At 36.6% G+C, this 13,057-nt stretch overlaps 1 protein-coding gene across 1 annotated transcript; it reads right to left on the bottom strand.

The window, feature by feature from the left end:
- Positions 1–569: 569 nt before the first annotated feature.
- LOC121656622 (H-2 class I histocompatibility antigen, Q9 alpha chain) lies at positions 570–12,023 on the bottom strand. The gene is made up of 8 exons (XM_042011718.1): positions 11,840–12,023; positions 11,500–11,760; positions 3,676–3,954; positions 2,794–3,093; positions 2,373–2,468; positions 2,130–2,147; positions 1,902–1,971; positions 570–1,502 (listed from the first exon to the last, which is right to left on the bottom strand). The coding sequence occupies exons 1-7, from the start codon at positions 11,895–11,897 to the stop codon at positions 1,925–1,927; spliced, it is 1,059 nt and encodes a 352-aa protein (XP_041867652.1). The 5' UTR covers positions 11,898–12,023; the 3' UTR covers positions 570–1,502; positions 1,902–1,924.
- Positions 12,024–13,057: the final 1,034 nt, after the last annotated feature.

A 13,057-nucleotide genomic window follows, 5' to 3' on the forward strand; every position in this document is an offset into this window, starting at 1 on the left:
TGTTTAAAAAAGATGAGGGTTTTTTGTTTATCAGTATATTTCTTTCCTCTTATCTCGTTTAAATGGGATCCCTTGATTTAATGTCTCTTTAAGTAGATTCTCTAATTCTTTTAGCTGTCTGAAGTTTAGTTTATTTTTCTTTAGTAGAGCTATAACTATGAAATTACCTCTTGTAACGGCTTTGCAAGCATCCCATACGATAATGGAATAATAATCAAAAAGTTCTCACTTCTGATCAGCTTCTCAGTTCCAGCTTAACAGTAGCCTTTGTGACATGTGTGTGGAGTTTGCATGTTCTTTCAATAATTTTTTGGGGGCAATCAGAAATGTGAGTTTACTCCAGACAGCATTTTCCGCAACTGCCAAAGTCCAATTTTAGTCCCATTTGAACAGAAAAGCTTCCATATTTAGGAAGTCTGTTTTTTTTTATAAGTTATCAGTAAACAATCACATCTGAAGGTACATTATTTTTTTCTGTATAACAATGCTGAATACATATGAGGCAGTATTCATGACATAGTGTTACATGTAGGTGCATTGTTTAAGTGGAATTATGAAGACAAAGAAACTGGTTTATTTAGATCTTTATTTAAAAGCAGAACACTTGAAATCACATACAACCCAATTCATTTACTAAACCTAAAAGATGTTTCATCCCGACTCTGCAAGTTAAAATGTCTTCAACAAAGATAGTAGAGCTGACTATCCAAGAATATTTTCAAAAACCCCACAATATTTAAAAGTCCAGAAAACTAATCCCACAATAATCAATAATAAAACTGAAACTAAAACTATTTCAAAGCAAAGAAAAAAAAGAACAAAAAACAAATTTGGCAATAAACGTAAAAAACTCATTAAATTATCATATCAGTAATAATCAAAACAAAATATACACCTTTATCAGAAAATGAAATATGCAAGCAGATATATACAAAATGAGAAAATGATGTGAATCAATTTTTATATTTTGTCTCAGTGAGAACAGATGAGCAATACAATTAATAACAAACCAAGACAGTCAAAACTCAAATTTTTTGCCTTGTGTATTCCAATGAAACATGCTGATAATTAAAGTCAGTTACAGCTCGTCTGATCAGTTGATTAGAATTAACTAGTCACCCAAACTATCTAAACTTTACACATCAGGCTCTTAGATATTTATGATTGATACAATAATGTTGAGACCCTTCATATTTTAACATAAAGAATATATCTATGTATGTGTGTGTATGTATTTCTGATTTTGTATTATCAATATTCATGATTGATTTATTGATATACAAAAAAAAAAAACCAACACCGGAAAAAAATTTACAAGTTTTGTGGATTTTTGTATAAACACACAAAGAAATTGCTGAAATTAATCTATTTTTACTTAATGTGAATTTGAATTAGTTAGAATTGATAACATCTGAGATCAAATTATAAAATACCAAATTAATTATTTGTCATCAAGAAGAAGATGGTGACGTTGCTTTTCAGTGTGAATTTCATCAATCAACCTGAGGAGAAAAAATAAATAAATTACACAAAATATAAAATAGAATTATTGTTTTAATGTTTAGAAAAGTTCCAACTAGCAAAACAACTTATTTATAAGAGCCTGACAAACTATAAAAATGTGCACATGAAAGTATGTCCCTAGAATAGATTTTTTTTTTTTAGCAAAATAGTGAACATTGATGTAAATGTAACATACAGAAAAGAAATTTCTAAAAACATTTGTACATTTCTCCAAATATTCTCACACTACATCAATTATTTTCACTTGTAATGTGAAAATGTGTCTTATCTATTTAGTTGTTACAGTGTGTCACAGAAGTATTACAGTGTGCAAAGAGACACTCTCATACATTTATTTCTTTTTAATATTAAACTGATTCGCTCAACAAATAACTCACTGGCTGTTAAGGGTCTTTGTCATTCAGGCTTGTGGGATCATTTGCTCCTGGACTTCAGTGCTGTCAACAGCTGTAAATTCAGAAACAGTTAGTCTACATCCTGCTCTGAAATGTATTCTATGCAAACATCTACAAGAAATAATTCTGAAAATGTTCTTTAGCACAAAACATAAAAATCCTCTGCAGTTAATTTGAGATCAGAGGACAGAAAATAAATGTATTACTTACGGGACGGGGGGCGTTTGGCTAAAATAAAAAGAGAAACATAATTTAGGTCGTAACAATGCAAACAAACGTTTACTATACATTCTCCCCTTTATTATTTCATATTCATGTTCTCATTAAACTGACTGTGAGCCTTTTAGTGCTTGTTGAATTTTTTTTTGTTTAGTTTTCTTTTTAACTTTTTTTTTTCCAATTCAACAGAAAGTCTAAGATACTGAAAAAGGAGCGAAAAAATGAGTCTCTCACCACTCTTCTTTTTGTAAAGAATGAGTCCGATGACAGCAATGACAGCAAGAACAGCCACGGCAACAATGATGGGGATGATCATGATGTTGGAATTTGCTGTAAGAACAAATAAAAGGGAAACACACACAAACACAAACACACACTAAATCACAAGCTGTGGTTACAGATAAACAATGTCACATAGTCAATAAAAAAACAGTAATTTTGTCTTAAAGTCATATAAAATTCAAATTGATTCAAGTTATAATTCTTTTGAACAGAACAGAAAAGTGTAGTAGGAAGCATTACTTTAAAGCTCTGTCCTTAAATGATCATAATAATCACAAAATCAGAGAATAAAATTTTAAATTCAACAAATGAACGTTAGAACTGGTCCACAAAAATTAAGCCGTGTTTCCCAACTTCATTACTTCTGACTTACGGTTACTGGTCCTGATTTTTGTTTTCTCCAGTGGATGCTCGATGTCTTCTGCTCCATAAAGCTGAAACACACATTCATACTTTGCCCAGTCTTCACTTCCAACAGATGAAAGATCCACACTGACACTCATCTGGAAGGTTCCATCATTGTTGGGGAGGACCTCTCCTTTAACTACACCCTCATGAGTCTCCACTCCATTTTTCTTCCAGAGCAATTCAGCTCTGTTGGGATAGAAACCTGTAGCGTGACAGCTGACTGGAGAGGAGGACGTCTTCTGGAGGAAAGACACTGTGGGATGCTCTGGGGAGAAAAGAGTTTGTTTCTTTATTATCAATATTAGCTACATGCTTATATAATTTATATTTGGCAGTTTGACTGCCTTGGTTGCATATGGCATCCACTATTCCAAGTAAACAGAAAAAAATGAATGAATTGATTAATCTAAGTAAAGCTATGTAAGTTAAAAGCATATAAGTATATAATATATAATATATATATATATATATATATATAAGTATATAAGTTAAAACAAGTAGCATAAAAACTGGAATGTAGAAAGAAGAACAAAGATAATAGAAAGAAGAGAGGAAAAGGAAAAGGGTGTGGTGAGGAAAAACAAGGTATAAAATGAGATGCAGTGGGTTTTTAATTAAATGTACAAGACAACTCAAAGTACTTTACATAAAATTAAAGCATTACAGCAGGGTGCAAAAAAAACAAAAAAAGATAGAATAAAAAAAAACTAAAAACAATTAAATAAATGAAAAATAAAATAAAAACAAACTAAAATGAATAAAAGAAATTAAACAGAACTAGCTAAAAATGGGAGACAGGTGCATGTGTAGACTGTCTGTTACACTGAATCAGTTCAGGTGATTCTACCTGTTCTCATCAGAGAGCTCCTCCCATAGTTCAGGTACTTCTTCACCCAGTCAGGACAAAGGTGGTTGAAGTAATTCTTCTCCTGTGCCATAAAAGCTTTGTTATTGTCCCACTTGTGTTTGGTGATGACAGCCTGTGGTGTTGGAGCGATCCATGACTCTGTCTTCAGGTCTAGAGCTACAAAGTCTTCTCCATCATAACCGTACTGATCATAACCTTCAACCTTATCAGTCTCATCATCCCAGTCACAGCCATACATATTCTGGTAAATGTGAACACCTGAGAGACACAGAGACAGTCTATTGTGAATCGTAGGTTTAAGCACAGACAATATATATATATATATATATATATATATATATATATATATATATATATATATAAAAATTTTATCCACAGAAATTAAGAGAAGTTGTTCACATTTTGCTATTAGAGAACTGTGTGTGTTTAAGGCAGAAAGCAGAGACCTCTCAAACCCAGTGAGACACAAACAGAGTGTATATATATATATATATATATATATATATATATCAATGGGTTTAGCATTTATCAAATCTTAATTTCCAAAATACACGGTTGTCTCATCAATCTAACTCAGCTTACTCTAAAAAAGATTTTTGGCTCGATCAGTTGGTTTTACCATTGCGGACAAAACTTAGGTTAGCTTTATTCCCAAACACAATTATTTCAGTTTTATCTTTATTTGGCTCAAAAGAAAATGCTGACACAGCCACATATTTATTTGATCGAGGCACTTATATAAGCTTTGTACAGGACCGGAGTTCCTTGGTGAGTAATATAGACCTGAGTATCATCAGCATCTGTCTGCTCCTGCTGAGTCTTCTATATATTCACATTTACTGATTAAAGAGCTGAAATGATCGTCTGATCGAGAATATTGGTTGAATTCTCTGCTGATCATTAACTTGACGACATTAACGAATGATTTCTGCTTTTTATGACTCAGACACGTTATAATGAAGTAAAGTAAATCTCATCCTGTCGTCCAGCTGCATATTTAATACAGATCAATACCTCTGATCAGCAGAGTTGATGTGGCCTGTAGTCTGGAGTTAAATGTGTGTGAAAAGAAACACTTTTTAAAAAGTGTTTGGATTTATTGGATATTTTACTGCTGGGCTTTACTGAAGCAAAGATTTAAAGACGTGTTTTTAGACTTTTTGTTCATGTTTGGTGTTCTGGGATCAGACTGGTTGAATCAGCCGTGGCAGCAGACCAGCAGCAGGACCGATGCTCAGCCTCCATGTTTGTAACCACACGCAGCATCACGCATGTTTCCTGTCTGAGGAAATCTGACCAAGTAAATAACTGTTTGATGCTAAATGAGCCACTTTGAAAACGACTTTATATAATGGTGACTTGAAAAGTTTTGCCATATTTAAGGTCTGAGTGTTTTTAAAGGAGGAAATTCCTCTTCTGGTTCCCTGTCCTGAGTTTTCTCCACTGACTGATGCTTACTGCACATCAGACATGAAGGACTCGTCATTGTTGACCACAACTCCACTTAAAAAAGCCTGAAATGTCCCTTTAACGTTAAGGCATCAGGAGCATTCTGTCACTGAGACTTAGTTACCCAGTTCCTACAAACTCTGCTCCGTCTGTACCCTCACATGGAGGCGCCACCACATTTAAGTCTCGTTTCTAAACTAAAAACCTTCCAGAGAAAGTTTTATTAAGTCCTCAGAGTTTACATTGATGGATTAACAGAAACTCCTCCCACCTGTTTAGTATCTAAAAAGCTTTACACGGTTACAAATATGAATCCAACCTGGTTATTTCACAAAGATCTGCTTCAGTGATGAAAAACCAGAAGATGTTTGTGAAAACATAGAAAAAGATGCTGACTGCAGCTCATGTTTAAAGCCAGAACGATTAAAGGCTCAACATTTACATTCAAATAACATTAGAAATAAATAAATACATTTTTATGAGAAGCAGAAAAAGCTGATTAAAATTTGTCAAACCAAGCTGCTTTCAGGTGGAGATTACAGCAAACGTCGACTCCAACAAGAAATCAACTAAAATAAATTTAAAATAGAAACTAGAAGATTTTTTAGAGTAAATTTCTATCAGCATTTTTAAAAAGTTCTTCTTAAAGGTTCTAATTATTATGAATCCTGTTATTATTCCTACTGATGATGTAATTAGAATAAAGAAGAATAGAAACGTGATGAAATGATGGAAAGTGAAGATGATCTATGGTGACAGTAGAACTGAGGAGTCCATCTTTCAGTAGAGAACAGACGGCGTCGCGCTGCTTGTAGCTGATGACTGGAAGCTTCTGTTTCTGTCTGAGGAGCTTCTTCTAGAACGTTCCACACATTCCCGCCATCCCTTCACTAAGAGAAGCTGTGTGAATCCACACACACTCACACTTCATCACAGAGTGGGAGTGTGTGGGCTGGAACTCAAACTGGACTTTCTGTGAGCAAACGCTAACTAGCTGGTTAGCGTGCTAGTTAGCTGCATCCTTGTTGTGTATCAGCTGTTGTGTATGGAGGGAGTCAGCTGTTTGGTAGGGACTAAAGCTTCATGGTGGATTTTCATCCTCTACATAGTTTATCTCAAACTCAACACATGATGCACCAAAAGTAGAGTTCTTGCTCGTTATTGTGTTTTTATTTCGATTCCTGATGAGCGTGAAGCTCCGCAGACGTTTCAGCCGTGAAGCGACTCGTCTCTTTCTCTGTCTGAGCTGCAGGATTTTAACCACTAATAATAAAACGCTGAGCAGAACCAGACTTCTAACTGCTTCAGTCTAACCAGCGAACAGTGAACATGTTCTGATGGTAAATATGGATCAGCAGCCGCTGGGGGGTGACGAGCTGGAGGTTAATCTAGTAACCAGGAGGTTGGGGGTCAGGAAGTGTTTTCGTAGCAGGTGGTGTTTTCAGACCTGAGAGTAAAAACCTGATCTAGTGGATCATTATGTAATTGTTAAAAAGGGGAAAATAAGTTTCTTTACTTCTAGCTGCTCCTTTTCAGACACGTTGCCTCGTCCCTTTTATTTTGTTTTGTACACGTCTGTTTTAGGTTGTTTGAAATAAACTAATAAAAGAAAAAAAGAACATGTAAGGAAACGTTTCATTGCAGCTCGACTCTAAAATATTTACACGTGTGTAAAAACTTGTTTATTTGGACGTATTTAATGTGTTTCTCTGGGTTAATATGAGTTCACAGGTCGCGTCCTGAATATCACTTTATAATTCCAGCTGCAGTCCACGTCTGTGAAGGTGGACGTAGGAAGAGAAAAAAGTTCAGGTGTGCACAGGTGTGTGTGAAGTTTAGTCCGTGTGGTGGAGAGATTTCATGACGACGTCGTCTCAACAGAACAACTTTTTCTCTCCATCAGCTCAGATGTGGTGTGTTTTTATGCTGCTGGAGTTTCTGATGGTGCGGATGAATATTCAGCCTTTAATCATGAAGCAACGCTGCTTTCAGCAGATTAAAAAGCATCAGCAGCGTCTGCTCCTGTTCACTGCTGAGTCTTCTACATAGTGGAGAGGAAAGCAGAAAACAATCCAAACACAAGCAGACGGATCAGAAACAAGACGCTCCGCTGAAGATCTGCTTCCTGGATCTGAGTCATGTGCTTCTCCTGACTGACCCCCCCTTTAGGAAACCAGCAGCAGGTCCTGAGTCTGTTAATTCCAACAGAAGACGTGAACATGAACACAGATTCTGATCCATTCTTTTGTTTCAGTCTCTGAAAGAAACATTGGAGCCATTTTAAAGGAGCCACACATCCTCTGAACATTATAACACTGAACTGGGATTTTCCAAACCAACCAATCAGGAGAAAATTCACTTCATCCAAGATCTGTCTGTCTCAGCAGAACTCTGAGATCCGACACTAAAACCTCTTAGAAAAGCTCAAACATACCACACAAATGTAATCTGGATACATCTAAATTTAGAGGTTACTCATCATCCTACTTCTCTCCACTAATAAAATCATACAAAACTCATCCAGATGTACTTTTATCCATCCATGCAACTTTTATAAAACTTCAACTTCTCCCACTTAGTCGACTCTTTACTGTTTTGTATGTTAGTGCTGCTTGAAGTGAGTAATCTAGTCGGCATGGAGGCTCTTTGCTGTAGAGAACGGCATCCTGACGTCGGCTAAAGTAAAAAACTCACAACATTGTGTGTTTTACACACAGCAGAGTTCCAGTACATGAAGTAGTAATACTAACGGAGGCAGACCAGGGGAGAATATTACCGTTTTAAATGTAATCATCTATCAGCTAAAGACAAATAAATGTTTAAATTCACCAACTAACCAAGTAAATGATGATTTTTGTCTGAACTCTACCGTCCTCCATCATATTTTAGCAGAATGTGTCTGAAACTAAAGTCCTGCTTTCAGACAAACATCATGGAGGCGTTTCTGTTAACAAGTTAAAAACATTAAAATGAAAAACAATCTCTTCGTCTTAGATGAACTAATAAAAACCTGAAGCACCTACAAGCTCGTCACTATCATTTATTTATGATTATTCCTTGATATTAGCCTGATATGTGGCTAGCTTCAGTTAGCTTCCCATCAGCTCCAGACAGGCTGAACAGAGTCAGATCTGCCCTCTGGTCTGTTAACTGTCCCGGCTTCACTTCTACTAAACCAGGTCTAACGTCACATTAACGGAGACGAAGCGTGGACGCAGATAACGGAGCAGACTCTTCTACCAGCGCGTCTCTTCCAGATCAGACCTGTAGACATCCAGAGCGACTAAACCCCACAGAGACACGGCAACCTGCAGCAGGAGCAGACGGAAGCTGCTGGAACTGGTTATGCTGCACGTTACCAGACGACTGGGACTCCAACCAGCAGCTGGAGTTAACTGGTCTCTGATCCACAGTGGGAGCTACAGAACGGGACCAGAGGAAAACTGACGTCTTTATTCAGGCAGGAAGCATCTTTGTGCTTGTTTGTGTTCATTTTAGAGAAGCACTAAACTGGAAAAAGCTGACATATTCTCAGTTTTTCAGATTTATACGGCAATATTTAAAAAATGAAGGAATTTTCCCAACATTAAGTAAATGGGTTTAATTGGAAATAATCAATTATTCTACAATGATTGGAGTCATTTTTATAGAGGAATCCATCTGCATTAAAATAAAAATAATCTTCTTACTTAAACGTTAACTCTATAAAATGAGTTTGAAGGTGACAAACAGCTGAGATGAAGCTGCTCTGAGCCTCTTCCTGAAGCAGCGTCATCACTGCTGCCTCCTCACAGAGAGGATCTTACAACGCTCCTCTCTCAGCAGCGTCAAGGCAGCAGGACGCAGAAAAACCTTAAAAGCTGAAGCTTCTGCAGCCTTCCTCACGTCATCTGCGCTCTGCTCAGGAAGTCAGCTGACAGCTGGGCTCCTCTCCGTCTGAGAGAAATGAGTCCGATCTAACGGACGTCTCCACGCCGGCTCGTACCAAGAAACCGACTCACCTCTCCAGTCAGCTGCGTCTCTTTCTACAAGCAGATTTCCCTTTTTCAGCCTCCGTCTGCTGTTTCTCGCTCACGTCGCTGCGCATGCAGACGCTGCACGTCACTCTGCTGCAACTAACTTCATGTTTGGTAAATAAAGTTTCAAATAAAAAATCCCAGATTATCTAAACGCCCTGAAAAGCGAGTAAATAATGTTTTTACCAGGCAGACGTCTCTTGTAGATCAGTTGTGGTAAATGAGGACAGGCTGAGTTTCCTGTTTGTATCACGCAGATAAAAAAGTTGGAGCAGGATGAGTTTGAGTTTATTTTCTCTTTTTAACATCAAACCTCCGGCCGTGTGATTGTTACACGCGTGTGCACCGCAAACCTGATGCTAAAGTAATATATTGTACATAAACAGCTTATTTAATTCCCTGTTTTCTAAAAGCTCATCGTTCCTGTAAAGACTTTATACATGAGAACAAAGACGTGGACGACTACCCAGAATGCACGGCGCTATGACGTAGTTCTCCGTTCTCTAGAAAGCAGCTGAGTCTAAAATGTTGTTGAACATGTTTTCATGCTGTTGGTGAAGATTTTCAGCCACACTGACACCTGATCAGAGGAAGACTGATGAAATATTTTCTTTTCCTCTTCAGTTCAGACAATAACAAACTGCTGCTGAGCAGCTTTTCAGTCTGAGCTGCTTCAGCCTGCGATCAGTCCTCTTCTTCCTCCATCATCAACTAGAACGTCTCTGCATCTTAATAAACACACACAGCTCAGCTGCTCTGGTTTCACTGCTTTTCTCTTTCTGCTGTCAGACGGCTGAAGCAGCAGGAATGTGATGGTGGATCAGAAACGTTCCTGGATGACCAGACAAACTGGGAATGCTGCACTGAGGTGCTGACATGGTTGTTAAATCACTGGTTTATGATCATGGAGGAGAAAATCAGCATAAATGCAGCTTAATAACAACAGCTGTGTGGTGTGATCACAGAGAGTTAAAGAGAAGCTGCAGCCTGAAACACACCTCACTGGTAACGAGGTTTCTACTTTATTTCATCTAATCTGGAGAATCTGAAGAAAAACTCTGATTTCAGCTGTAAAATTATGCTTTAGTGTAGAAATAGTTTCAGTTTTACTTCTGAGTTTCAGCGTTAACTGACGTTTAGTCTAGTTTTACTTTCCTTCAGCTACTGGATGATGTTTTTCTTTTTGTGTCTTCAGTAACAAAGAGAAGGATCATGTCTTCATCTCTTCATGTCTTACGCCTCCTGCTGGTCCTACAGCAGCAGTTCAACTTTATCCTGTAAACATCTACTGAAGTTTACATCAGCAGAAACTAAAAATCATGTTTCTGTCTCAGTTTGTGTGTTAATTAACAGACTGGGGAGAAAATTTAATTCAGAATAACAGGAATTATTCATTTTCATGCTTCACTACACGTCCATCAGCTACATTAAAATCACTGTTTTCATTTGTTTGTCTGACAGCAGAGACAGAAAATAACTAAATGAGAGCAGAAACACAGTGGGTATGAACATTAACACAGAGCAGGTGAAGGTGATGATGGAGAGAAGTGAAGTTTAACCAGATCAGACGTCTGTCAAACTGCTTCTCATGTTGGTCGTCATCTGGTTTTTATATTTATGAACTAAGAAGAACAAAAACATTTGGACTTTTTTCTCCACTGATCAGATGTTGATGTTTGGTTGGAGATCTTTACTAACAAGCATTAAAACATTAAACTGTGTTTTCAGATTTAGCTGGTTGACTGTGGATGAAGTCAGTAACTTAAAGAACAGAAACATTTTCTAATGGTTATCTAATGTGAGCAATGAGGTGTAAGATATCAGAGACGGAACCAGAATTATTTTAAATCTCATGTTTTATTGGGAGCTGGTGCTGAATTATCTCTGATAAAAAGATGTTATAACAGGATGGACAGAGTTGCTTTATAATTACAATAAAATTAACATGTTTAAAATTTAGGCTGAGGGGAAATCTAAAATACAAAAATAGAACTGCTCTTAAAGACAATATCAATTAAAGATTAAATCTGGTTTTATATAAAATAGACTGATAAAGCTTCCTTTCAATTACTTTACCTGTTTTAATTATTTATTATTTTAATTTAAAATATTTATGTATTGGTCATAACATGCACACAAATCTAATTACGTTTAAATATGTGGATGTTATTTTTATTTTCATTTTTATTGTATGTTAAATAAAACAGCTGCGATATTAAACATAAGATTAAATAATAGTTTAAAGTGGACTGTGTGTGCGTGAGTGTGTGTGCACGCGCGTGCCCGTGTAGTTTGATGTTTAACGTCAGAAACATTTCTGACAAACTTCATTACTCACCTCCAGTCTGGTTGAAGCGCTGCTTGACGATGTCAATGTTAGCTTTGAACCACTGCTCATCACCAGTAGCGATCTGAGTGTTTCTCTCCCAGTACTCTGGACCTTCATTCTTGGCCATCCAGTCCTGTTTGGGAATCGTTTTTTTCAAGACACTGTCATAGTAAAAGAATGGCTGTCCATCAACCATGCCCGAAATCACAAATGGTGGGAAATCTTTTACTCCCGACGATGCCGTGAAGAAGTACTGCAGTGAATGTGTCGCTGTGAAACAAGAAAACATCATAATTATTCATTTTAAATCATTTTCTGTTTTAGACAGTTAAAAAAAAAAAACACTCACCAGCCGCCGCTTCGTGAATTCCCAGAAGAATCACACTCAGGACAAGAATCATCTTCATTTCGTCTTGTGCCTTCTGCTTCGATAAACCGCAAATAAATGTAAAAATAACTTTTACGGTTGATAAATCCTCTCGAGACGAACAATAACCTCTCACTAACACCAGACTGAAGTCTGACTGAGAGAAAAGTCCGCGAAGCGTCAAATAACAGCCTCCTGTCAGCGAATGGGAATTTAGGAAGAGCGAAGCGTCACTAATATCTGGGTTAAATCTTCCCACAAAGGTTGTTAATGAAACTGAAAGTAGGCTGTGATCATCTGGAGTCTTTATAAAACAGAAGGATCGGATCTATGCCAGTTTGAACAGGTCTCATGCTGTAAATGTTGGTTTATTAATGATTTCTTTAAAGCAATAAATCATCAGTTGGAGTTAAAGACGTTCAGTGGATTATTACTTTTGTTAATAGACTTTATAACAGTCCTGAAATGAAGCAGCAGTCCCGATGAAAAAATAATGGATGATGCATCTCGCTTGCACTAATTAAAAATGATAAAGTTCTCCCTCCAGCAGTTTAATTCTGTATTACAGCACATATTTATCACCGTGGAGAACAAACCTCACTGGGTATCGTTGAGGACGTTGAATGCACATCTGCACATTTTCCCCACAATAATATATTTTATGACAGATAATTTTATATATCACAGTCATGTATCAGCAGTTTACTTGGCCCAAACTTTTGCCTTCAAGTCAAACAATAAACAAATATCCTGAAGCTGAAGTTAATGTCTATTCCATATCAGTGAATATTTATTGAACATGGTAGATTTTTACCTCGATGATATTGTTTGGACATCTGAGGATTTTTATTTTCTTGTTAAAGTGAGATGTCCTGAGGACATTTCTGAAAGTCAATGAAAGATTAATATCATGAAGTACTGGACTAAGGATCTGAATCTCTTAGTTTTCACTTCAGGTTTAGTTTAAATTTTGATTATAAAACAAATACAAACTACGAATTTTAATGAAAAATGCAGATATTTGAGTAACTTTGTGTTTGCTGACCTGTTAGACTACATCTGAATTTCTGTGTTCTCCAGTGGTTCTCAGCAAGAATTACCTAAAATCTTAAATTAGTGAGTCATCACTGACAAATTCACGAATAAAGAGTGTAAAGAGTCATAACAACAAAAACTAAAAGAGTTAGAAGGTCTGTATAA

Source organism: Melanotaenia boesemani, chromosome 17, assembly GCF_017639745.1.
Source record: "Melanotaenia boesemani isolate fMelBoe1 chromosome 17, fMelBoe1.pri, whole genome shotgun sequence".
In the NCBI taxonomy this organism is placed as follows: domain Eukaryota; kingdom Metazoa; phylum Chordata; class Actinopteri; order Atheriniformes; family Melanotaeniidae; genus Melanotaenia; species Melanotaenia boesemani.

Excerpts from the sequence above, each read along its gene's own strand:
- LOC121656622 (XM_042011718.1), bottom strand. The coding sequence starts at position 11,897 with ATGAAGATGATTCTTGTCCTGAGTGTGATTCTTCTGGGAATTCACGAA. Across the intron at positions 3,955-11,499 it reads GCGCTTCAACCAGACTGGAG|GTGTTCACATTTACCAGAAT; the intron begins GTGAGTAATGAA and ends TGTGTCTCTCAG. Across the intron at positions 2,469-2,793 it reads AAAAATCAGGACCAGTAACC|CAAATTCCAACATCATGATC; the intron begins GTAAGTCAGAAG and ends TTGTTCTTACAG.